This window comes from Grammomys surdaster, unplaced genomic scaffold (assembly GCF_004785775.1).
Source record: "Grammomys surdaster isolate TR1022 unplaced genomic scaffold, NIH_TR_1.0 243, whole genome shotgun sequence".
NCBI classification, from domain to species: Eukaryota; Metazoa; Chordata; class Mammalia; order Rodentia; family Muridae; genus Grammomys; species Grammomys surdaster.
Genome location: NW_021604688.1, coordinates 1,854,748 through 1,881,956, shown reverse-complemented (window position 1 = coordinate 1,881,956; position 27,209 = coordinate 1,854,748). Strand labels below are relative to the sequence as shown.

The following is a 27,209-nucleotide window of genomic DNA, read 5'->3' as shown; positions in this document are numbered from 1 at the left end:
TCTCTCTCTCTCTCTCTCTCTCTCTCTCTCTCTCTCTCTCTCTCTCTCTGGCCAGTGTGGGTTAAATAACAAGTTTAATGTTAGCCTAGACTGTAAAGTGAGGCTCTGTGTAAAAAGGGATGGGGAGGGATAAGCAGTTGGGAGGAAGCTGAGCTTGGCAATATACACTCTAATCCCAGCACTCCAGAGGCTGATCTCCATGAGTTTGAAGTCATCCTGTCTACCCAGTGAGTTCTAGAACAGTCAGGACTATATAGAAAGATTGTCTCAAAAGCAAAAACAAGTGAGAAAAGGAGACAGATGCTGTGGTAGGTAGGTACTGGTGATCCCAGCAGGCGATGATGGAGGTCCAGGTTGGTTTTTAGCTATATGTCAAGTGTGAGGTCAGGCTGGGCACAGGAGATGCTGTCTCAGCTCTTTAGCTCAAAACGCTATCTGCTTCAGCCTCTCAGATGCTAGGATTAGAGGCATGTGTGGGACTGCATAAGGGTATTCTGATTCATGGCTGGGCATGTGCCTAGAACCCCGAGACTACATGAGGACCAGCAGGAGTTTGGTGCACCCCCAGAACCTAGGGTCTCGAAAAGCAGTCTAGTCTCCATAGAACTACATTGTTCAGTCACGTAGGCCATTACAGCCCTCCCAAAGCACAGGTATAGGGCGTGACTATAGGCCTCAGGCCTTAGGGATTTACATGCTAAAGAAGGCCAGAGGGTGGAGAAATTAAGCTTGTCTCCCCAGATCCTCACCCGATCCTCCCTCTTTCTCCCTCCCTATATAACCCAGGACTGCCCTGAGTTTTACGGGGGTATACCCAGATCCATCCACCATCCGCCATGACAATAAACCTTTTGGAACCAAAGACTTCCTTGTGTCATTGGGGCTGGCCGCTGCCAAAGCCTCCAGGCCGCTGGAACATAAGATGTTCCTCCTACATGTGGGACCCGCAGCAGTGTGGAAGCCTCCAGGACTCCACTGCTGCAGCCCTCTATTTTTTCCCCACAGGCATGGGCCACCAAACCTGGCTCTGATATACATTTTTGCCATGGTAATTTTTAATTAATTTTACTCAAACTTGGGAATCATTCTCAAATGAAAGATGTTCTTTTAAAAAATTATTATTTTATCCAGGTATCGTTGCACAGACCATTAATCCCTGTTCTCAGGAGGCAAAGGCAGGCAGATTCTGACTCATGGGGCAGTCAGAGCGACTTATTAAGATTCTATGCATAAACAAAACGACAACAAAAACCCAAGATGTGTTATTTTCTGGCTTGAAAGATGGCTTGTTGGTTAAAAGTACTGGGTGTTCTTGGAGAGCGCCTGGGTTCAATTCTCAGCACCCACATGGTAGTTTACAACTATATATCTCCAGTTCCAGGAGACCCGACATCTCTTGCAACCCAAGGGCTCCTCTATGCATGTGGTATGTGTGCATACATTCAGGACACACATACACATAAAATTATGTAAAAACCTTTCTTAATGTGTGTTTTCTGACATATAAGATCCAGAGTATATTTTGTGGGTCAAGCTGACCTCAAATCACTATGTAGCCGATAACCTTGAACATCTGGTCCCCTAGCTTATACCTCCTCAGTGCTGAGATTACAGGGAAGAGTAACCACACCTATTTTTATTTGATGGTAAGGATTGAACCTACATTTATCACAGAAGTAATTTTCATTTAGTTTAATAGTTCTCAACTAAAGAATCTATATCCCAGCAGATGTTGTCCTTATCTAGTGAGATGGTTGGTTGTCCTACCTGGGAAGAGCATGCTATTGGCTTGGAATCTACAGGGCAACTAAATATAGTCAATATTCTACACTGTAGAAAATAGAAAATAGCCCCTCTGAGAAACCCTGCCTCGAAAAACCAAAAAAAAAAAAAACCCACAAAAAACAAAAAAGGAAAGAAAATAGCCCCTCATCACTAACACTGAAAATATGCATAACACAGAGTAGAAGACTTCTGAGCACCATGGTGTTACTGTTGACTGTTACCAAGGGGCTCCACTACACCTGAAAAGGTAAACTGGAGGCATGCACACGTCTTGGGTTCATTCCCTAACACTGCAAGGAATCAGGGAGGGACTTCTCCTAACCTACGTAGTCAGGAATAGTAGTACATGGCTACAGTCACAGCACTTTGCAGGGCAGAGAAAGAAGGATCACAAGTTCAAGACCAGCCTGGGCTATATAAGCAAAATCCAGGCCAGTAGTGCTACATGATGAAAACCTGTCTCAAAGCAATAAAAACTGTGTATAGTGACTCATGCCTATAATCAGTCCCAGCTACTTGAGTTCGAGGGCAGCCTAGGCAACTATCTTAGGTCTGTTAAAAAGGAAGCAGACTACGTACAGATGCAGCTTGGCCCTAGAATGCTTGACCAGCATGTGAGAGGTCGCAGGTTCGATACCCAGTAATACAAAAACAAAACACCAAGTTAGACACAGTGGATATTTTAATGAAAGTAATGGTCCTGCCATTCTTTATTCCTCAGAATAGTTTTCAAAAGAATTATACACTTTAAACTCTGATCAGAAGATTTTTACATTTCAACAACAAAAGAATCAATCTCTTAGTGCTTAAAAAAAATACCTTCTATGTGTAAGTATACAAATTATTATACAATAAACATTCAAAAACTGGAGCAGGCTCACTTTGAAATGAAACACACCTGATACCCAGTAACAGCAGGAACCGATTTTACCAAAGTCAGGGGTTCTCAAGAGCCCTAACTCCTTACCACTCATTCACAATCAACAATCAAATCAGTTTTCCACCAACAGTTTAGGAGAACTTAGTTTTAAAATAACACAGCATCATTTTCTCCCCCGGTCAAGTTGTTTCATTAGGCAGGATTTACAAAAAGCACATGAAAGGTTTTTTAATGATGATCAACTTTGAATACTGGTTTTTACTTTTTAAAGCAATGCGTTAAACACCTTTTTATAAGAGGATAACACAGTGAAATTATATCATCTTATTTTCAAAACACAGAAATTCAGAATATAAAATAACCCAGGTGGCCAGCACCGAATTTATCCTATACTTGGCAAAATTAAAAAACAAACAAAAAAAGCCTTGGATAAGATTCTGAGTCTGTCCACACACTTGAACTTAGTACTCAGCACATGGGTTTTGGTGTTTTGAGACAGTCACATGTAAACCCAGGCCAGCCCTAAACTTGCTATGCAGCTGAGGCTGGCCTTAAGCTCCTCCTGACCATTGTGCCTCTACCTCCCAAGTGCTGGAATTACAGGCTTTAGTCGCCACCACTGATTTAGAATGCAGTTGTTGGGTTTCAATTTTTTTTTATTATTTTTAAATATTTGTGTGCATCACCTGTGTTCCCAAGTACCAGTGGAGGCCAAAAGAGAGCTGTAGGAGCAAGCTGCCCTACATGCAGGCTAACCCTAACTGCTGACTCTCTCCAGTCCCGCTCCCACTGACTCTTACTGTGTGCTGATGTGAACTCAGACGCGGGCATGCCACAGTGCATATGCAAGTTTAAGGACAACCTTTAGGAGTCAGTTTGTTGAGGGTCAGACAAACTTGGGTGCCAGCCTTGCTCAGTGTGCATTTTACCTACTAAGCCATCCCATTTATCCAGAATGTTTTTAAATTTTTTAAATTTTTATTTTTGTCAGTTTTTTATGTGTACTGGTGTGTTTTGCCTGCATGTCTGAGTGTTAGATCCCCTTTAACTGTAGTTACTGGCAGGTTGTGAGCTGCCATGTAGGTGCTGAGAATTGAACCTGGGTCCTCTGGAAGAACAGCCAGTAAGTACTCTTAAGCACTGAGCCATTGCTCCAGCCCCCAGAATAAGTTTTTAAACTCACAACTTTCATCTTGCTCTAAATTAACCTAGACTGACTGGCAGGGCAGTAGTCACCAGTGCTCAGAACTGGGCTGTGTTTTCAGGCCTGATGATTGCTTCTAAAAACAACTTTAGTCTCATTCATCCAGACTGGAGGGACACAGGTTGCAAAGTCTGTTACTTGTTAGCAGCGGTGAAGAACAAGTTTGAAGTCAGTATGGAAAGCAACAATGTGACTGTGCTCCAGGACTGGCCTTAGGAAAAACAGTTGGGCCTGACACAGCACCTAAAAAGATAAGTGAGGAAAGGCAAGCGCTGCCCTGTAACCTTGTCCCGAGAAGAAAATATCAAAGCAGTTAGGGAAAATTCATTAGGGGAATTTTAGAAGCCAGTGCCCACATCTAAGTCTCAGTACTAGGAGGTAGAAGCAGGAAGATCACCTGAAGTTCAAGGCCAGTCTGCCTTACACTGAGAGTTCTAGACCAGCCAGGCATATGTATGAGAACCTGTCTCAAAAAGGGGGGAGGAAATCATGGTACCATGACTATGACAATGTTTATGTGCAACAAATGATGCTTAAAGTATTACAATATAAACTGTATTGTGCTTATTTGTATGTGGGGGGGAATACACATTATGTTTGTACTTGTTGGAGTTAGTTCTCCTTCACAAAATGTGATCATAGGGATCAAACTCTGACTCAGCAGTGCAGGCCTTTACCTACTGAGCTGTACTTTACAAAAGGTATGTTTAAGTCAAATAAGATTTCACCCTCAGGAGTTGATGTCTATAGTCTGTTACTTTTTCTTAATTCCAAGATGGAAATCCTAGTAAGTGTCCTGAATGTAACATTAAAGAATCACATGTAAAAAAATGACAAGAAATGCACATTACTTGAACTGTTGGATAAAAGGGATAGAGTAGAGCATATCAAAAAATGATGACACGCCAGGCGGTGGTGGCGCTAGCCTTTAATCCCAGCACTTGGGAGGCAGAGGCAGGCGGATTTCTGAGTTCGAGGATAGCCTGGTCTACAGAGTGAGTTCCAGGATAGCCAGGGCTACACAGAGAAACCCTGTCTCAGAAAAAACAGAAAAAAAAAATGATGACACTATCCAATTGTCTTTGAAAAAGGGGAATTGCAGGCATGGCAACATATGCCTGTATCCTTACACACCAGAGGCTGAAGCAAAGGTCTCTAGTTACCAACCATCCCTGGACATCCTCGGCCACTAAGCCTTGCCATTTTTTTTATCTTTACAACAAGCAGACAGCTGTTTCCTGGCTCTCTCCTTGAAACAATGGCTGCCTCAATAGCAGTCACTGTCCTGAGAGCTTTTTGTCTGGAACGAAAAAGAGCAGGTGGAGACAGGGTCTTGTGCAGCCTAGGCTGTCCTTGCATTTTAGTTAAGATCCTGAACAATGGATCCTCCTTACAGGCATGAGCTACCATCCCCAGGTTCTGACTGGTTTGACATACCATTCGCTACAGAAAGAAACCAGACTTTGAGTTGCTGATCTCAAGTCCATAGAAAGAAACACATTCAACATGGAAAGTAAAGGTGTTAAGAAAACTCAGCTAACCTTCAAGGAATGGCCAAAGAGAATTGAAGTTGAACCTCAATAAAGTGACATTCGTAAAGGATGGAAGTCCATTCATAGATGTCTGAGTCCATAGTGCTTGTTTCTTTGGTTTGAGACAGGGTCTTACACTATAGCCCAGGCAAGCCTGCAACGAACTATGTAATCTAGGCTGGCTTTGAACAATAATACTACTCAGTCCCTTAGACATACACAAAGCCATCCAGGAGCAATGTTTCTTATAACATGTTAAGCTATACATTTTGTATCTGGCAGTGTGTGTGCCTTATTTTATACTTAAGATATTAAAATGAAAAACAAAGCTTAGGAGTTTCCCTCAAAATCAATGTGAAAGCTAACACGAACACCCACAAACGGGTCTTAGAAATCACTTACATTATAAAACATTTCCAATAAGCTACAAGTATTTGAAAAATATTTCTATCAAATATTTATATATGCAAACATAGTGTGTCAATAGTTAAGTTCACATAGTTTTTTCTTTTTAAATTTTAAATTTTTTATTGTCTCATTAGCCAACTCATTAGCCAAGGCTGGTCTTGCACTCCTGACCCTTGTATGCTCACCTCCTGAATACTTGGATTACAGGCATGCTCCTCCATGCCTGGCTAAGAATACACTTCAAACACAGAATTTGTTACAGTATTATATACTGTAATTTGGTTAAATTGGATTTTGGTAACTTCAAATTCATTCCTTACTTTCTTTCTCATAAGATTATTCATGATCTTTATTGGAGATTAGAGCATGAAAATTTGAATAAATTTCAGATTTCCTTTAATGTCCATATTTTGTTCCTTTCTCCGTTTCCTTACATAAAACAGAGATCGGCTTTCTCGTTTAACCATGATAATTGGGAATATGTAGCATTATACACAGCATTGCTAATGTACACAAGAAGCTCCTCCTTCACATAGCCAGCCTGTGTTGTATCTCTTCCATCTGGTAATGGCTGATGGAGGCTGTTTCTTGTGGTTAAATGTCTAATAAACTCAAGAATGTAAAGGCAGATCTAAACCAGAATGAAAACAGTTTTTGAATATAATGTAACAAAGACAAGTGTATAACACTGTAGTACATGTTTCTCCATCAAACATTGACAGTTTTCTTCCAGTCCTTCAAGCAGCATCTTAAATGGTACAAGTGAATGGTCCCATTCCTATTCATAAAATTATGTGGTGTCTGACTGATTCACATATTCAAGAAGTGAGCGGTCTAACACTCTGTGAATAATGGCTTCCTCAATTATACGAATATCCTACAATACAGAAAGAAAAATGATTAGAAAGTCAGTAGTGTTTTAGAACTAGGAGGAACAGCACAATGCATTGTTCATTTTTCAGGAAATTCTCTGTTACAAGGCTTGTCCATCTTTTCCAGAAACTTGTCATAGATCCAGAATGTACTTTGAGGTTACTGTTTCCTGTTTGACTTCACTGGCCTCAACTATTGCTAACAGGTCTTAAAGAATAATTTATCGGGAATTAGACACCTGGGTTGGAAATATGGCTCAGTGGTTAAGACCACATATTGTTCTTCCAGGGGACCCTACCTCATTTCCTTGTACCCACTGTGATGGCTAAAAAACTCCATTTTGTGCTAGGCATCCATGTTGATACCTAATAGTTGCTTGTTTCTTACTGAAGTTCCTGAGAGATAAGTTCCTGGCAACCCTGCTCCTTGATCTCCACCCAGAAATGTACAGTTGTGACCACCTGCTTGTTATGCTATGACTAACTGCTGATTCTGGCTTCTGTAATCTGCTTGCACAGACATTCAAGGTCTCCTTGACCATATAATCTTGGCAAAGCAGAACAGCTCTTGTGGTTTACACCTTTAAAAGCCCTTTTTGCATCTGCTTCTGCACGGTCAGATTAGAGACTGTAGGCCTTACTTGTAGCCTTAATAAATTTGCTTAATTATAATCTGAATTGAGTCTGGGGGTCTTTTCCCAGTGGTCATGAACTCTACAATAGCATATAACCACCAAGGAATCTGATAGTCATTTCTGCCTGCCCACAACATACACATCTAAGTAAAAAGTACATTAAAACCCAAAGATTTAGAAAGTAAAAAAGGGCTGGAGAGATGGCTCAGTGGTTAAGACTGTTCTTCCAGAGGTCCTGAGCTCAATTCCCAGCAACCACATGGTGGCTCACAACCATCTGCAGTGGGCATCTGATGCCACCTTCTGGCATGTCTGAAGACAGTAACATGAAATAAATAAATAAATAAATAAATCTTTAAAAATTAAATAATGGAAAGTAAAAGAAAGAAATTCTAGTCATAATGTTATCTGTATTTCACACATATAGGAATAAAGTTTACACATTCCTACTACTTTTCTGGAGACAAAGTTTAATAACTAGTATTTTCCTAGAATGGGCAAGATCTCGTGGTTAATCTTTAGCACTGGGGGAAAAAAATAAGGCCACCTCTAGGATTCAGAATGTTAACAGTGGGCTGGAGAGCTAGTGCTCTCCAGAGCTCCTGAGTTCAATCCCAGCAACCACATGGTGGCTCACAACAACCTGTAATAGAATATGCAGCTCTCTCTTCTGGTGTGTCAGAAGATAGCAACAGTGTACTCATAAAAAGAATGCTAACAGTTTTATTTTTGATTTATGGCGAGAACTTGTAAGCAATGCTTCACTTTATTTTTCAAAGTGAAATATAGGCTTCATATCAGCCCTTCTATAAGTAAAACACAAAGTATCTGCTCTCACTTCCAAGAAAACAAAAGGTGAAGAAATCTCTATTGGAAGTCCATCTTATTATTTTAGTCTGTTGAGACAGTAGCTTAATCATGAGGCTCTGGCTGGCCTGGTACTCACTATGTAGACCAGGCTGGCCTCGAACTCACTGAGCTCTATCTGCCTCTGCCTCTCCAGTGCTGGGATGAAGTGTGTATCACCGCAGTTGATTAAAGAAGACTACTTTAATAAGTAGTCACTTTTACAAAGCACTTAGCACCACCTACATGCTCAATTTTTCTTGTATAATCTTACTCATGGGGATTATAAAAAGTAAGCTTAATACAGACAGCACAAAAATATAATGTAAAAGGGAAAAAATATACTTACTATAAAATCATCTAAAGAGAAAGTGTGATTGACTTGCAAATGTCTAATCAAACTGCCATTGGAGGTACTTGGGCTTTCATTAGGTCGTGAACGGCAAATCGGACAGAACTGGGAAGAAAGACAAATAGTTCAAGAACAAGTTGTAAATAACTATTAATGCCAGATTTTTAAAAAGTGATGTCACCATAGAATGTAAATCTATGAATCTACTGGACACACATCAACATTGTTGGTTTAGTTTCATGGTGTGTGTGATGATGGTGTTTGTGTTCATGTGTTTCTATGTATATGTACAGGGTCATGTCTGTGCATGTTCCTGTGAAGCCCAGAGGTCAACGTCAGGTACTCTCCTCCTCAACTGTTCTCCACCTTGTGTTTTTAATTTATTTTTATGTTTCATTTCCACTTCATGTATTTAAGTTGCCATACTTTTTTTTTTTTTTTTGGTTTTTCGAGACAGGGTTTCTCTGTGTAGCCCTGGCTGTCCTGGAACTCACTCTGTAGACCAGGCTGTCCTCGAACTCAGGAATCCGACTGCCTCTGCCTCCCAAGTGCTGAGATTAAAGGCGTGTACCACCACCGCCTGGCCAGTAAATCATTCTAAATAAAATAAAGTCCTTTATAGAAGTATGCCAGCTGGGTTCTCTGAGTTCGAGGACAGCCTGGTCTACAGAGTGAGTTCCAGGACAGCCAGGGCTACACAGAGAAACCCTGTCTCGAGAAAAAAAAAAAAAAAAAAGAAAGACTGCAGACATGAAAAAAATAGAATGATTTATTGAATTTTATTGTTACATGTATGAGTATTTGCCTCCATGTATGATATGTGTGCCACATCCATGCTTGGGTCCCATGGACCCCAGAAGAGAACATCAGATACCCCAAAACTAGAGATAAAGATTGCTGCAGGGTACCACATAGGTACTGGGCCCTGAACTCAGGTCCTCTGTAAGAGCAGCAAGTGTTCTGTGTTCTTAATTAAACACTGACCCAGCTCTTCATCCCCCCCTTCTAATTTATTTTTTGAGCCAGAGCTTCTCATTGAACCTGAAGCTAAGCATTTAGTCTAGGCTAGCTGGCTGGCCAGCAAGTTTCAGGAATCTACCTCTCTGTCCTCCTAGTCCTGGGGCTACAGATGGATCACATGAAGGTTTTAAGGGAGCACTGGGGATCAGAACTCAAGTCTTCCTGCTTGTGTGCAGGCATTCTAGTGACATTTCCCCAGCACTATTTTGTTTTGTTTCTCATGTAGCTCAGGCTAGCTTTGAATTTTCTGTGGCTAAGGCTGGCTACTACTATGCTTGGCTTTGTATCTCAATATTAAAATTTATAGCCAGGAAGATCTGAGTTCAAGGCCAGTCTGGTCTAAAAAGAAATTTCGAGGTCAGCTAGGGCTACACAGTTAGATCCCATGCATTTCTCTCTTCATCATTTTCCTCTCTCCTCCCCACCTCTGGTTTATCAAGACAGGGTTTTTCTGTGTAGCCCTTACTGTCCTGGAACTCTCGCTCTGTAGATCAGGCTAGCTTCAAACTCAGTGATCCACCTGCCTCTGCCTCCCAAGTGCTGGAATTAACAGCATGTGTCACCACTGTCTGGCCCTATCTTTTTCTTAAGGATTAAAAAAAAAGAAAAAGGTATAAGGTCTCACTGTTGTAGAACTACTTGGCCTGAAAATCACCATGTAGCCCAGGCTGGTCTTACACTCACAAGGGTCCACATGCTTCTGCCTTCCAAAGGCATGTAGCATCATACTCTGACACACAATATTAAAGAGACTCTCATGGAGTGAGTGGTGAAAAGCTCAGAGAGACGCCAGTTGTGCCAAAACTTCCCTCATCCCCACATGTGAGCTGTGTGATAAATAAATGTAGTAGCTTTAAAAGCTAGAAAAGTAAGCAGAGTTTCTAATGAACTGAATGGGAGAAGAGCAGATTCTAATTCTGTAGCCCAAGCTGGCATGGAATTCTGTCTAGCCCAGATTAGCCTCAAACCTACAGCATCTGTCCTTTACACTTCTTAAGCACTGAGCCATGCAGTCTCTAATGTATCTTAAATTCAGTTGCTGTAGACAGACAGACAGTAGATGAGAATCATTACCACAGGCCTCCGTTCGGATCTATGATGGATAATACAATGATCCAGCAAGCAGTCTTCATCCAGTTCCCTCTCACAAAATGGACATGCACATCTGGAAATGGCACAGAATTACAATCACTTAAATTATGGTCAGGTACAGCCAGGCGGTGGTGGCACAAGCCTTTAATCCCAGCACTTGGGAGGCAGAGGCAGGCGGATTTCTGAGTTCGAGAGTTCGAGGCTAGCCTGGTCTACAGAGTGAGTTCCAGGAAAAAAAAATTATGGTCAGCTAGAGTGGCCATCTAATTAGAAATTTCAAAAAGAAAACAGTTGTAACGACCATAGCTAGGCTACTTCCTTTTTTTGTGAGGGGACAAGAGTCTCACTACGTTGCCCAGGCTTGCCTTGGTCCTCCTGCTTCTAGGTCCTAAGTGCCAGGATTATGGTTGTGCACCACCATACCTGGCTTGCTTTTCTGATTGTTTTAAGACAAGACTCTTGCTATGTAGCACAGGTTTTCCCCCAAGCTCTCAGCAATCACACTCAAGTACAGATACATACACAAAAATACTTAAAAAAAAAATAAGAGTTGGGTACTGAAATCACCCACTATTCAAAAAGAAATGTCCAATTTTGAGTGGGCTTCACGTAGGAGTACCTCACTCTGTAGCCCAGGATGGCCTCAGAGTCACAATTCCTGCACCAGCCTCCAAGTGCTGCTTAGACATACTGAATTTAGCATGGCAGTCTACTGTTTTCAAACAAACCTTGCTGTGGTTTCGCCGAGTTCTTGCAGTGGGCCATATTTATCGATGTACTTCTCACATGTCCTTATGTGCGCCCGCATGTCACTGAGGCAAACCTACACAAAGCAGATTCAAGAGAAAACTCCTGTTGGCAGGGCCTTTATGTAACCTAGCTTCATAACTTTCAAGTCAGGACACACTGAGACAAAGTACAGGCCTTATTATTAAAGAATAATGCCTGTACTTTGATAGTGGCCCACACTGTTAATCCAGCATTCAAGAGGCAGAAGCAGACAGATTTGTTTCTTCTAAAAAGCATGGTGTTTAAAAAAAAAAAAAGCCAAAAGTAAAGAGTGTTTTGCATACTGCTATGCAAATAGGTTTCGTGGGGAAAAGACAAAACTAAGTGAAGAGTAAGAGTAAGGAAAGAAGAAAAACATTACACAAGATGAAAAGAAATGGAGATGAAAACTGAACGTGCACATCTTGCAAGTGTCCATCATAAACTAAGGAAAAGCGCACATATTAAGTGAAGTAATAAATGCCATGGATGTGTGACATGACCAGTAGTGTTGTATGAGTTCACAACGAGCAGTTAGGGCCTTCAAGGCTAACATAAGCCCCCGCTCTTGTAGTCCATCTTCATCAGTGGAGGGTAAGGAGCCCTTGCTGGTCTGGCGCACACTCTGAGGGCTCTGTTGATGGCGCAGTATGCACTACGCTCAGAGATGCTGGTAAGATCTGCGGAGGAAACTTCTCAGAGCTGCCGCTTGGTGGCAGCCCACAGCCAGCCCATGCTGCCTCATTCTGCCCAAGCCAAAGCTGGAAGCACCACGTCAAAAACTGTACCACGTGATGGAAACATTATGGTGTATACCTTTAACCCCAGCACTCGAAAGGCAGAGGCAATTTCTGCCAACTTTATCTACATAGTGAGTTCCAGACCCCATAGGCCTACAGGATGAGGCCCATCTCAAAATAAAGGGGGTGCTGGGGTGTGAGTGGGGGGAGATAAAAAGAAAGACTGAGCTCTAAGGTAGGTGTGGTGGTACGTAATCCTCAGTACCTGGGATCTTGAAGCAGCAAGATCACAAGTTCTAGGCTAGAGTAGGCTAAGACTGTTTTTTAAAAAACAAAAACAAAACAAAACAAAAAACAAAACAAAAATTACACTCTTTGTTCAAGAAAAATAAGCTTTCCTTAGCAGCCTGGGGATTGTACATTGACAAATTGACAAATTTATAATCTAGGCATACATACATTATGTAAGGTACTGTTCAGAGATGGACAGACAACGAGCCTCTTGTGTATTCTAATGCTGCAGATACTTCAACAGAGGAACAAAGATGTGAGGGTATGTAGCTAAGAAGGTCCTCTGAGTGGACCTCAGAATACTGAGACCAGGCTGCACGGAGGAGAGCTGCTGGCCTGGACAGTGAAATGACAAGCTGCACCTTGTTTCAGGAACAGGCAGCAGTCCAAGACAGAAGGGTAGCCTAGACAGCAAGAGGCAGCCACAGAGTTCCTCAAACAATCAAAATCCTGTGACTGATCAGATACCAGAGAGTCTGTTGGGGGACTTCATCCAGGGCTTGAGAGAATGCTGTTTTTTGGGTAGACAACCATGGTAAGGTTGCCCGTATGTGACCCCCCCAACACACAAAATAAATAATTAAAAAAATAAACAACTTGTCCCAAATCAGAAACAGGAAGACAGAATTAGTACTGGATATCAGGATGCTTGTCCCCATAGGTTATGTACAAATTCTGGTCAGGTGGCCATGATACAATATTCTTACATGTTTGTAAATATACCCAGGCCTTAGTGGATAAGAGCTGGGTACAAGGTTGCAGGAGATGCCATGCTCCTTGCCTTAAAGGCCTGGCAGTGGCTGACAATGGAAGGGTGTCCATTCAGCTCTCTGGGAAAGACTTCCCAGGAGAAAAGGACCCTGGGAATAGGAGGTTCCTGTAACCAAATCAAATCAGTCACTGGGCAGGGCTAGAGGCTGGGAAGCTGAGAGCCATCTAAGCCTCTTCCTGCTACCTCAAAAATAATTCCTTAAGGGCCAGGGGTAAGGGAGATGATATCCAGTTGGTTTGCATGCTCTGAAGCAAGGGGTCAGAGCAACCATGTTCTTTGACTGCTGGGAACTGATTTTTTGTTTGGAGTATTTGTTACTGTTCTGAGATAGTATATTGTTATGCAGTCCTGGCTAGTCTGGAACTTGCCTTGTAGACTGGGTCAGCCTTGAAAATGCAGCGGATCCTCCAATGTGCTGAGATTAAAGAAATGAGCCACACATCGGTTTTTGTATGTTTTCTTTTTTTTTTTAAGATATACACACTAAAAATGTTATTTTCCAGCTCTGGAATGTGTTACGAAATAGATGAAAGAAGTAAGTGTTCCAAGTTTCAAAGAGGATTTTTGAAAGGCTGCTGGGGCTACAGAATAGCACAGCAAACTTGGTGACTCTGTCTCAAAATCAAAAGAAAAATGAGGGCTGGGGCTCTGGTTTGCTGGTACAACACTCACTCAGCATGTGGGAAGCCCTGGGTTCAATCTCCAGTGCGGCATACTCACAAATACTAAAGGTGCTGATGCAGTGGGGCATGTATGCAATCCTGACACTTCCAAGGTAGAGGCAGGAGACAGCAAGTTCAAGTCCACACTGGACTGGAGAATGAGACCCTGTCCCCAAAGTGGGGGAGCTGGAAAGATGGAGAAGGCAGAATGATAATTTCACTGGAAATTTTTGCTTGTAATCATGAACATGGGCTGTGGTACTCACCAGAGTTCCACACTCGGTACAGTTCTGGTATTCTGACTTCATCCTCTTGGCTATGTCAGTTGCAGGCACTCCCTCTGAAGGAAGGTATGCTCGGCAGTATGGGCATGTCCATTTATTATTGTTCTTTATACTGGTCGCAATGCAAGATCGGCAGAACCTACGCAAAACAAAAATAGGATAGATACAGGAGATACGGCTCAGCATCTGAGTGCATACTGTTCTTTTAGAAGACCTGAGTTCCATCCCTAGCACCCATGTCTTCTGGCTGCCCAGAACACCTTTATTCATATGGGCACATACTCGCATACACAGACACATAATTTAAAAATAAAAAAATCATGGTAGTCTATGATTTTAATTTTAACATTCAGAAAGCTGAGGCAGGTAGAGCTGTGAGTTCAAAGTCAGCCTGGTTTATAACAGGTTCCAGCATAGCCAGGGCTACACCATAAGACACAATAAGACTTCTCAAAAAAAAAATAGTTGAGGTATCTGAGCTAATTTATTACTGTCCATTCAACTGCTCCCAGGTGAAAAGACTGAATCTAAGTTCTACCTCTGGCCCTGTGTGGAGACCCAAAACATTAATCAATCCAGTTGGGCCTTACTTCAGAAAGGCTGATTTCCTCAAGCCATGATAAAAAGATGGGTGGAATAATTATCCCATTATTATTAAGATGATGTACCTTTAATGTATTTTCCCTCTTAGAAACCCCACCCTGGAGTAGCCACTTATGAAGTCAGCATTTTTCTGAATTACCCAGAAAAATGTAATATCTTCTCTTTCTTCTTTCCAAACTCTGGGCATGCTCTCATTGATATTCTGCGCCTTCTCAGTGTCTGCTTCTGCCATGTGGCTGCTTGCTGAACCTATCAGACCCTAACTCAAAAGGCATGACTTTCTCCCCGTGTCTACATTCTATTATGAACAAAACTAAGAATCCGAATGTGTCTCCAGAGATTGCTCAATGGTTAAGAGCACTGGCGGTTCTTGCAGAGCTCCCAGATTCCCAGCACCTACATGGTGGCTCATAGCCACCTCTAACTCCATTTCTTGGGAATCTGATGCCTTCTTAGGACCTCCACAAGGACCGTGTAAGCAAGTGGTAAACAGATCTCATACAATAAAAGTAAGTATATCTATCTAGCTGGGCAGTGGTGGCCTTTAATACCAGGATTTGGGAGGCAGAGGCAAGTGGATATCTGTGAGTTCTAGGCCAGCCTGGTCTACAAAGTGAGTTCCAGGACAGCCAGGGGTACATAGAGAAACCCTGTTTCAAAAAAAACAAAACAAACAAAAACAAAAGAAAAAAGGAAATCTAAAAAGGGAACCTCATCCTCCTGTAATCTACCGGAGACTACAAGAATACATCACTAAGCCTGGCTGAAAGTATACTCTTGTTTTGTTTGCTTTTTAGAAAGGGTCCCATTGTGTATTCTTAGTTTCCCTGAAACACACTAGATAGATGAGGATGGCTTCAAACTTACAGACAGAATCTACCTGATTCTGCCTCCTAAGTGTGAGAATTAAAAATATACCACCAAGTTGTTGAATGTCCACAGGAAGTGGCATTATTAGGAGATCTGGCCTTGTTGGAGGAAGTGGATCACTGTAGGGGTGGGTTTTGAAGCTCCATTCAATGCGGAAGACTTAGTCTTCTCCTGTTTGCCTTTAGAACAAGATGTAGCACTCAGCTTCTCCAGTGCCAAGCCTGCCTGGACACTGCCATGCTTCCCACCATGCTAATAATGGACTGAACTTCAGAATCAGCAATCCAGCTCCAATTAAATGTTATCCTTTTAAGGGTTGCCTTGGTCATGGTGTCTCTTTACAGCAATAGAAACCCTAAGACACACATAAAATCTTTAAAGTATATCCTTTTAAGAGTATTTTTTACAAATGGTTCAAACGTTCAACTAAAAGGAAAAAAATAACATTCTGAATACAACACCAATGGCTCCAACCTGAACTCTATGCTTACATGTCTTGTGTAGTGGGTAGATGACTCCTCACTCTATGGGAGGCTGGAAACAAGGCTACAGAAGTACAATCTAGTAAGACTCAGGTTTTACGTTGGGTGTGGTGGCACTATTATCTTAGCACTTGGGAGGTCGAGGTAGGGAAATCAAGGTTACCCCCAGGTAAACAGCTAGATTGAGACTAGTTTAGCCTCCAAAAACAAACAAACAAACAAACAAACAAACAAACACTGAAGGGGGGATAGGAAGTAGAGAAACAAATGAGATAAAAATAAGTAGATTCTTTGTCCAATTAGAGGGGAAAAATTAAATCACCATGGTAATATACAGCTCTATCCCAGTACTTGAGATTTCAATCACCCTGGGCTATCTATGAAAGTTTTAGGATAGCCTGGGCTACAATACAATGCCTTTCTAAAAAACCAAACAGAAAAAACAGTGGAAAGCATACAAGGGAATCAGGAGAAGAACGGGGAACACTCCCAATGGGAACAAAACCAAAAACTACAACAGCTAGAAACTGCACTTGGCTGACATGCAGAAATAAAGCCAGGAATCTCAGGGCATAATCAGCTGTGTGGAGACAAGGAGCCCAAGGACCAGCCCTAACTCAAGATCACACAAGTCCAGGGGCAGCCTGGGTACTGATCCAGAGTACCACAAAAAAAGGCAATATTTTTAGTTGAACCTTTGAACCACTTGCAATATGTACTCTCAGCCCATGAGACCTCTCTCAAAACATAAACCAAGAAATATGGAGGCTAAGAGTCGTAGAGAGGCATTCAGAATTCAGTAGGAGGTTTAACATTTCATAGGTCATTTGAGGCCCTGAAAAACAATGAGCCACCTCATATATCTTTAAGTTTATAATACATCTATTCAAGAAACTTTGGTGCCTTAAGGTGGGCGTGGGCGCACAAACTTGTAACCCTGACACTTGGAAGTATAAGGAGGATCGAGAGTCCAAAATGAGCCTGAACAAGTTCAAGACTAGCTAGAGGCGCATGAGATCCTGTCTCTCTAATCCAACACTAGATTAGTATTTCAGTTGCCCTGCACGTATGCAGCCCTGGAGTGTATAAACCAGTCATCCCCACCAGTGTATAAGCTAGACAAGGTGGTACATAACAGTAATCTCAGGAATCCAGAGGTCAAAACAAAAGGAGTTCAGGGTCATCTTAGCTATGTTAGTGAGTTTGCTATAGGAAACCCTGGCTCAAAAGGCCAGGACATGCTGGTGCCTTACTTATACCAGCAAATGGCTCCTGATGGCGGCAAAGCAGCAAGACGAGCAAAATAAAATCCATGCCTCTTCTGCAAGTCAAAGAGTTACCGGCTGCATGATCCCAAAGTTGATTTCAGAAGCAGATGAGGCTAATGGGATAGCAATAGGGACAGAAATTGACCACAAAAGGCAGGAGGCCATTTGTCAGTGTATCAGAACTAACTGTTCTAGATCTGGACTGTGATATTGTTACAGGCTGTGAAGAATTGTAGCAATTCATCAACCCACTCTACATGTGTGAGTCAGAGTGTATCACCTCACTAAAGCTGAGAAGCAAACCAAAAACATTCCTGTGATGACAGAAGTTACAGTAACACTGTGAGATCCCAGGCCACTTAGAACACAGGGTCTCTCCTACACAACCCAGCACAACAGTAGCTGCTCAGAACATGGTCAGAAAGTCAACATAACAATCAAGAGAAATTGCCCAATAGAGAGACTTTTCTGGGAATTGCCAAAATTCCCATGAGTAAATCATACAGTGGTATCCTGTCTATGGTGTCTTGAGGCTCAGCTGATTAAGAGTATTTGTATACAGTAAGCATTTGTATGCTCATAGATAGTAATACACAAAGCCCTGGGTGCTGTGGTACATGCCTATAAACCCAGCATTTGGAAGGCAGGAGGGTCCGTAGTTCAAGATCAACCCCAATGACGTAAATGGTGGTCGAACAGCCTACATTCTACATTAGATCCTTTCCCAAAAACTGTGAGGTCTTTCTGCCATGAAGACTCCAAGGGAAGGGAATAGGAGACCAGGCACTAAGGAAAGGAGTTATTTAATTGTCTATCCTGACCAGTCCCCTAGGAGGCTGTGAAGTGGGAAATCAGAAAAAGAGGGATCAACACAAAGAGAATATAGTTAAGGATAAAAGCTGATGTAGTGGTGGGTGTAAATTAATAGCACCTTGAAGATCTCACTCCGCCCCAGAGTGATGGCACACTCCTTTAATCCCAGTACTCAGGAGGCAGAGGCTAGAGGATCTCTAAACTAAGGACCAGACTGGTCTACAGGCCAATCAAGACTACAGAGTGAGATCCTGTGTCAAACAGCAACAATCTGGCTTCTTGTTTTCAAACCTCTGAACGTGGTCAGTGAAATATCAAGTGGTAAGAAGAATCTACCATGGGTTGTCCTCTGACCCCCACAGGGCACATCACCCTTTCACATACACCCCACATAAAACAAATATAATCTTTAAATGAAAAGAAAAAAAACCCACCACCACGACTAACATCAACGACAAAAAGTTTCTGAATACATCACCAGGGCTTTGGAATCAATTTCACACAAACCCAACCAACCCCGACTTTGCTGCTGTGGTTTATCTTACTAGCCTGGCACCACTCCAGTGCCATCTCCCAGAACACTTGGGGTGAAGCCCCCTCTCTGGGGAGTATGGCCCTTCCCTCCAGCTCTGACCCCATCCCCCCTACAGCACAGCAGGAGAAAACCAATAAGGAAATCCATAATGACTCAACCAACTCAGAAACCAGCTGGAAACTTAATTACATCACTCCTATTTGTTATTTCATGAACCCCATTCTATTTCTCTAAAGTAATTAGCCAAAATCCCCTGTAATGAAGAGGCCGGCAGAGCGCTGGAAGGAAACAGGAAAACACAGCTAAGGATACTGGAGAGACGCATGTCCCCAGTCTCAGAGGAAAACTAAATAAACTCCAAATGAATTCAAACAGGAAAGGGAAGCACTGGGGACTCTCTAGGGTGGAGGAGAGGGTTTTGGAGGATAGCATTCTGGGGGCGGAGTGGGGGTGGGGTGGGACCTGGAAGAAGCTGTTGGCAGCAGGTGGCAGACCTAACCTTTTAATTGAGGTACTCAGCACAACGCTTCACAATGGATGTGCTGGCTAGACTTAATAGCTCATATCTGTACTCCCGACAGTTGGGAGACTGAGGCAGGAGGATTGCTTTAGGTCAAAGGCTGGTCAGGGCTATATACTGTGCTCCAGGTCAGCCTGGGTTAGAGTGAGAACCTGCCTAGAATGGAAACAGAGTTAGGGGAACCATTATCCAAAGACAAAAGTCACAGGTGAATATCCCATGATAAATCAACACACACACACAAACCAACCCCCTTCAACAATGGAGCAGATGCGTCTGGCTCAAATACAGCTTAATGGTACAGTGTATATAGTGCTATAGTGCTTGCCTCTCAAGAGTGAGATACTGAGTTCAGTCCCCAGCACAGCAAGAAAAATCACACCTAGTATGGGACACACACTCACACACACACACACACACACAAGCTAAGCTTCAAAAGGTCAGGTGGCTGATGCTATGGAAGAACACCAAATTGTACAAACTATGGTTTGTTTTGGAGTCACAGCCAACACTTAACTGTCAAATTGTCAAGGAGTGGTCACGTGGTGCTTTTGAAAATTGTTCAGCTATTAGAGCAATGGCACTCAAGAATTTCCCAATTGTAGCATAAAAGGCTTCACACCCCACATTCTAACACACTCACCAAGTACACTGGGGTGTCCTGGGGCATGGAAGGTTTGTGGCTAACCATTAACTCTATCTTAAAGTCACTATAGAGGAACTATCGACTATTGGAGCTGGGGCTACGGCTCAGTTGGTAGAGCTCTTGCATAGCATTCGCAAAGCCCAGTACCATCTCCTGCGTCCGCTCCCCTCCCTCGGTGGTTAAGAGCATTTCCTGCTCTTTCACAGGCCCTGAGCTGTTCTTTAGCTGGGCAGTGGTGGCACAAGAAAGGATCTTCTCTTGAGTCACACACTGTGGACAGGCTCCCGAGTGATCTGTAATGGAATCTCATGAACTTCCTTAAAGTGACTTAGAAATAGCCTCACCAGCATTGGCTTCTTTGAAAGTGTGCACATCGATGATGCTAAGCAGTTATCTGAGTTCAAGGGAGACACAGCTCTTCCTGTCTTCCACCTTCCCCAGCTCTTAGGCCCATACTAAACCTCCAGTGCAGTGGCTCTCAACCTTCCTAATGCTGCAATCCTTTAATACAGTTCCTCATGTTGTGGTGACCCCTCAACTATACAATTATTTTCGTTGCTACTTCATAACTGTGATTTTGCTAGCTCTGAATCATGATGTAAGTATTTGCATCTTCTGATGGTCTTAGGTAACCCCTGAAAAAGGGTCATTCAACCCTCAAAGGGATTTGGGACCCACCTGTTGAGAAACATTCCTCTAGACCTTTTTGGTAACTTAGTTTTCATCTGCTTCCCCCTAAATTTATTCTCCAGGATCTTTGAGATATTTGTCTTTGTTGTTTCTTTATGGTATTTTGTTGTTTCAGAGACAGTGTCTCTTTAGGCAGTCATAGCTGGTTAACACTTGATATCCAGGCTGGGTTTAAACTTGTGGCAGTCTCTAGGATTCTGCACGTCAAATGCTTTCAGGCATGCCTCACCAGAATGAGCTATCAGCAATTCCATTTTAAATTTTTTGTTTGTTTTTTGTTTGTTTGTTGGCTACACAGAGAAACCCTGTCTAGAATAGAAGGTGGAACATCTGGGAGGCAGAAAGAATTCTGGGATAGAGCTAGATATAAGTAAGGAGATGGAGGTATGGTATCTGAGCACAGGTAACCAGCCACATGGCACAATGTAGATTAAAATAGATGGGTTATTTTAAGTTATGATTCTAGTCTGAGGGGCCTAGCTATATGGCCAAGGTATTTGTAAATATATTTTGAATCTGAGTCTTATTTCTGGGAGCATGGGGCTGGGAGGAAAACTGGACCCTAACTTTTTTCGAGACAAGGTTTCTCTGTGTAGTCCTGGCTGTCCTGGAACTCACTCTGTAGACCAGGCTGGCCTCGAACTCAGAAATCCACCTGCCGCTGCCTCCCAAGTGCTGGATTAAAGGCATGCTCCTCCACCGCCCGGCTGGACCCTAATTTTTAAAACAAAGCCTTGCACACACTGGTAAGAACTCTGCCACTGCATCAGAATTGTGCTGGTTTAAAGGAGATGTCCCCCATAGTTCTGGGCATCTGAATATTTGGTCTCCAGGTGGCTGCAGTGTTTTCAAAGGCTTAGGAGTTCTGGTCTTGGAGGAGGTATATCTCCTGAGGCTGACTGAGAATTTAGACTCTGGCCATTTTGAGGTCCCACTCTTTACTTCCTGATGTAAGAACTCAAGCTTCCAGCTGCCTTAGCTCCTCTCTGCCATCATGGAAACCATATGCCCAGACAAATACAAGTGGCCTTGATCATGTAAAGTAGCTCATTTTTATCCCCAGCCCTCTCAGCAGCTGTGTCTATAACACTCCCATAAGAGTTTATTTTCCTGGCACTGGACACTGAACCTTGCACAGATTAGGCAAGTGCTTTACCAATGAACAACATCCCCAGACCGTTCTCTTCAGTAGTAAATCAGGTTCCTCTTTAGTTCAGTTCAGTTTCCATTCAATAGCTCTTTCCCCAGTTCTCTGACAATATTAAAACAAATGCAGGAAGTCCTTTTCTTCTAACCTAATTTTACAATGATTTTTGTGATATGAATAATCAAATCAAAATATAAAATGATGGAAGTCATGCATGGTGGTGCACATCCAAGCACTTGGGAGGCAGGTGGATCTATGTGAGTTCACTCAGAGTCTTGTTGTCTTGTTTGTATGTCTACACCGTGAGCTCCAGGCCAGCCTGAATACAGAACAGGTGTCTTTCTCTCCTCCCTCCCTCCCTCTCTCTCTCTCTCTCTCTCTCTCACACACACACACACACACACACACACAGGGAGGGAGGGAGGGAGGGAGGGAGGGGAGGGAGGGAGGGAGGGAGGGAGAGAGAGAGAGAGAGAGAGAGAGAGAGAGAACACCCACAAAGTAGGATTGAGGCCTGACTATCAGTAGTTCAAGGTCATTCTTGCTCATGATGTGAGTTTAGACCCAGCATGAGGTACAGGGTACAAGAGACCCTGTGGAGACAATTTAAGGCACCTGCCACCACACCTGACTACTAGAGCAGACCTACACACAAGGTAGGAGGACCAATCCCTAAAAGTTGTCCTCTTGCCTCCACCCCTGTATTCTGTATCATTGTGATGGTTTGTATACGCTTTGCCCAGGGATTGGCGCTTTTAGGAGGTGTAGCCTTGTTAGAGGAAGTGTATCACTATGGGTGTGGCCTTTAAGACCTTCATCCTAGCTGCCTGGAAGTCAGTCCTCTCCTAGCATCCTTCCACTGAAGATGTGAAACTCTCAGCTCCTCCCCACCATGCCTGCCTGGATGCTGCCATGTTCCCACCTTGATAATGGACTGAACCTCTGAACCTGTAAGCCAACCCCAGTTAAATGTTGTCCTTATAAGGGTTGCCTTGGTTGTGGTGTCTGTTCACAGCAGTAAAACTCTAACTAAGACAATCATCTTACTCAAATAAAAAATAAATTGAAAGCCCAGAAATTCCATTAAAACAAAGACAAACAAAAAAACAAAAAACAGGTATCAGAGCAGTGGTCTGACAAAATTCCAATACTCAGGAGGCAGAGGACTGCATATATCTGAGTTCGAGACAAGCCTGTTGTACAAAGCAGGTTCCAGGACAGCCAGAGCTACACAGAAATCCTGTCTCAAAAACAAACAGATATGGGGGTATAGTTCATTTTGGTATAGTGCCTGCTCAGCCTGCCTATCTGGCAAAGGACCTGAGGTTGATACTCAAGCATCACATGTATAACATGCCTGTAATCTAGACTAGAAAGGCAGAAGAGTCCTTGTCATTAAGAATGGCACATGCCTTTAATCCCAGCATTTAGGTAGTAGAGGCAGGAAGATCTCAGAATTCAAGGCCAGCTTGCTCTACAAGGTCAGACCCATTTCTCAAAAAAAGGAAAAAGAAAAATAAAGGAAATGAAATGACTAAAAGTGAACGGTCATCTTTGACTGCAGAGTGAGTTCAGGGTCATCTGGAATACATGAGACAGATGACTATGTGGTGGCACTGGAGATCCAGTCCAGGACTGGGCGTGTGCTAAACCAGTGCTCTACCACTGGGCTCACATTTCTAGCTCTCGGCCTTCCTCACAGGCTTCTGTGGGTCTCACTCGCTAACAGCTCACGGCTCACCTGTTAAAGGCAGAGACTGAGAATGAGAGTCAAGCTCTTGGTCATAAGGCTGAATCCCAAACCCAGCTTGTAGTCATGTGTTTGCACACTGTGTCAAGCTGTGAGTATAAGGCTCACCTATTCACTCATCCAAAGAACAGTTGCCATTTACTTGTTTGTAAATTAAAAGCAACAAAAACAACCCAGTTCATAATCTAACCTTGATATGGGTTGATAAAAACAGAGGGTTTCACTTGCAATTTTCTCATTTTGCAACTTAAGCTTGGCAGGAGTCATTCATCTAGAATGTACAATTGCTGTTAACAACAGCGCAAAAGGACTCTGATTAACATTTAAAAAGTGGAAGGGGCCCAAGTTGGCTAAAAGGAAGAACATGGAAATTCTGCCCACAGCCAGAACAATGGACATAGATTTGTCAAAACAAAGAACAGTTAAGGGAGGGAAGGCAATTCATCCAGTCCTTGTTAGGATATTGTATGACTATTTTTTCCAGTGGTCTGTTTCCTATTCACTTTAACAAAGAAAAAAAGATTAAACAGAAAGAAATGTAACATTTTTGCAAGTTTATGTTCTCCTTTGGTAGAAGCAAATAAAGTGTTCAAAATCCAACCCCTGAAAACAATCTGGAATCATAGGACTATGGTAGCAAGGTTGCTCCTTCAGAGCAATGGAAGGGATTGTCAAAACTTACTGTTCGGCTGGGTGGTGGTGGCAAATGCCTTTAATCCCAGCACTTGGGAGGCAGAGGCAGGCGGATTTCTGAGTTCTAGGCCAGCCTGGTCTACAGAGTGAGTTCCAGGACAGCCTGGGCTACACAGAGAAACCCTGTCTTGAAAAACAAAACAAAAACAAACAAACAAAAAGCTTACTGTTCATCTCGGTTCGACTGTAAAGCTATGAAGTGAATTTGAGGCTAGATTATACAGCCAGGACTATACAGAGAAACCCTGTCTCGAAAAACCAAAAGAATAAAAATAAAAAAAAATGTAATTCTCTTTAGGTCTATTGTTCTGACCTAATTGATATATTTCATAACGTTATACAACAGAACCTTGACTCTCATCCTGTCAACCTGGCCTTTGGATGGTATGTCAAAGAACTATAATATTGAGACAGCTAGGGAACAACACCACAAAATGGAAAAGATGTTAAATATATAAGCCTTGAATTTAAAGTACAAAGCTGAAGAAAACAGGTCCAGAGAATAACCACAAAGTAGTGCCCAGAGCACTCTTGGGCGGCACATTCTCCTTCCTGGTTCCCTGTCGGTACCGGGGCTTCCCGGTTCTCCGTGTTTGTCAAGCCTTCAAGTGCTGTTAAGAACACGGAAAAACACGGTCGCGCATATGCGTTAATAATATACGGGGTTTTCCTTTGTTGGTAAGCCAAAAGTCGACACCAGCAAATGTGTTTTTCTTCTTGTTCTTTATCAGATTGTCATTAGTTTCATCAGAGGTGACGGTGGAGTGGGCTTTCCTTCCGATCTATGCATGCATACAAGCACAAAACTCTCACCCATGTGACCACAAAAACAAAAAAACAACACACACACAAACCCTGCCTGAATAAACGGCCCTCTGCTTATTCAAACACCCCCTAAGAACATACCCTAACAGCATACGCCTGAGGCTTCTTTTTAAAAGCCTTCTTAGAAACAACTACTGCTTTTCACTACATGCACGTGATTTTGAAGAAGACTGTCTATACTTTCGGTTTGAGGAGGGGCCGTGCCAACAGCAGGTAGCTCACAACCAAGTCACTTTGCAGCAGTTTTTAAACGGGTGAATTTAGTGGTGTGAAGCAAACATCCGAGCTCCAAGCCCCACCCTATCTATTTGGTCAAGCTAACGACCTCAGAAAGCCTTTGGCATGCTCTAGTTGGCCTTGACGATTTTCGAGGGGTCGAGGTCTGTGTTGGGAAAGGGATGCGTGTGGGAATTGAAAGAGTTTGCACAGGTCCTTTACAGCACAAGAGATCAGCCTCTGGACGTTATGGACCATGTGCGCAGCTCCAAAAATCAAAACAAAACCTACCCAGGTTCTCAGGAGAGTGGGAGGCACACTCCATCAGTCAAAATTATTAGCTGGACCAGAGTGCATGTCGGAGGTCCCTGTCCTACCACCCCACGATTGTCCCGCTCTCACAATCCGGTATAAGCGCCCCCAACCACACACAAACAAACACACACCCTGGGTGTCTTCCTGGATCTGTCTAGGTGGCCGTAGTTCTGCTTTAGTTTCCCCAATATTCGCTGCTTCTGTTCCCACCCAACTTGTGCCCTCGGCTTCCCCAGCATCCCTCCCCGCTGGGTGGGCGCGCCACCCGACACTCACACGTGGCCACAGCGAGTCCGGAACGGCTGGTGTAGCACCTCCAGGCACACGGAGCAGTCGAAGGAGGTGATGGGGAGCTCCGGGTGCCCGCTGCGCTCCGGAGTCCGCGGGGCGGCGGAGGCGGACGCGGACTTGGAGCTGTCGCTGCTCAGCAGGGAGCCCATCGCTGCGCTGTAGCTCCGCTAGCTGACTGGAGCTCCGTGCGGGCTGTGGGTGGTTCTGTTGTCCTGCCCGGGAGGAAGGAAGTCCCGGCCCAGCCCGGATCGCTGCCTACTGGCTTGGCCAGCCGCGGCGCGGGGCCTCTCGGTGGAGCGCAGGCGGAGCGCGCGGCTGTCGCTTACAACGCTCTTCCGCGAGCGACAAAGCACTGCAGAGGCTCGGGGTCCCAAGAGGGTGAAACCTGAACCTTCCAACCAGAGTCCGCACTCAAGAGTTCTGCAAGAGTTCCGATAAGTGCAGCTTGAGAACACCCACTGGAGGCAGGATGACTCTATCTGGCCTCCAAGTTGGAATCTTAATAAGCCTCAGAGCCGACCTATGACCATTGAGACCATTGAAACCATTGAGACCATTGGACTCAATACTCCAATAAGCGAGAGAGCCCGAGACAGCGGAAAGTTTCCTGATCCTGATGTGAAGGTTAATCCAGAGGCCCACGTGGTGGCGTACAATGCTAGCGGTCAGACAGAATTACTGAGAGTTCAAGGCCATCTGGGCTGCATTATTTTTGAAGAACAAGACTGTGCTTCAAAAATAGATAAAGGCTGGGCGGTGGTGGCGGAAGCCTTTAATCCCAGCACTTGGGAGGCAGAGGCAAGCGGATTTCTGAGTTCGAGGCCAGCCTGGTCTACAGAGTGAGTTCCAGGACACCCAGGGCTACACAGAGAAACCCTGTCTCGAAAAACCAAAAAAAAAAAAAAGATAAGTAAGCATCGTGGTTTATGCCTAAAGTCCCAGCATTTAGGAGGTTGAGGAAGGATGATTGTCTAGTTTCAAGGCAGCCTGGGCCACACAGTGAGTTCCAAGACATTCAAGGCTAGGCAATAATACCATTTCAAGAAAACAACACAATTTTAGATGTAGTTCAGTGGTGGTGTTCTTGCCTAGCCTCTATGAGGCCTGGGTTTTTTCTTTAGTGCCTTAGTAATGAAAAAGTAAAGAACAAAATAAAATTTGTACAGCAAGTGGTAGGGTATGCCTTTAATCACTACACCTGGGAGGTAGAGATAGGAGGGAAAAACAGGCTGAGAGAGTTATAGATAAAGTGCAGTTGTATGGATAAATGCGCAATACACTGTGAACTGTATATGATACTGCAAAAAATATATTGCAGTGTGTAAAACTCCCTGAACATCTGGGCGGTGGTGTACACCTTTAATCCCAGCAGATGGAGGAGGGTTTTGAGCTTAAGGCCAGC

General features: G+C 43.4%; 1 protein-coding gene across 1 annotated transcript; it reads right to left on the bottom strand.

Annotated features, from left to right (window-relative positions):
• Window positions 1–2,449: 2,449 nt before the first annotated feature.
• On the bottom strand, window positions 2,450–26,278 carry Rnf125 (ring finger protein 125). The gene is made up of 6 exons (XM_028774798.1): window positions 25,793–26,278; window positions 14,126–14,282; window positions 11,355–11,449; window positions 10,609–10,699; window positions 8,512–8,619; window positions 2,450–6,686 (listed from the first exon to the last, which is right to left on the bottom strand). Exons 1-6 carry the CDS (start codon window positions 25,954–25,956, stop codon window positions 6,600–6,602), a joined length of 702 nt encoding a protein of 233 aa, XP_028630631.1. The 5' UTR covers window positions 25,957–26,278; the 3' UTR covers window positions 2,450–6,599.
• Window positions 26,279–27,209: the final 931 nt, after the last annotated feature.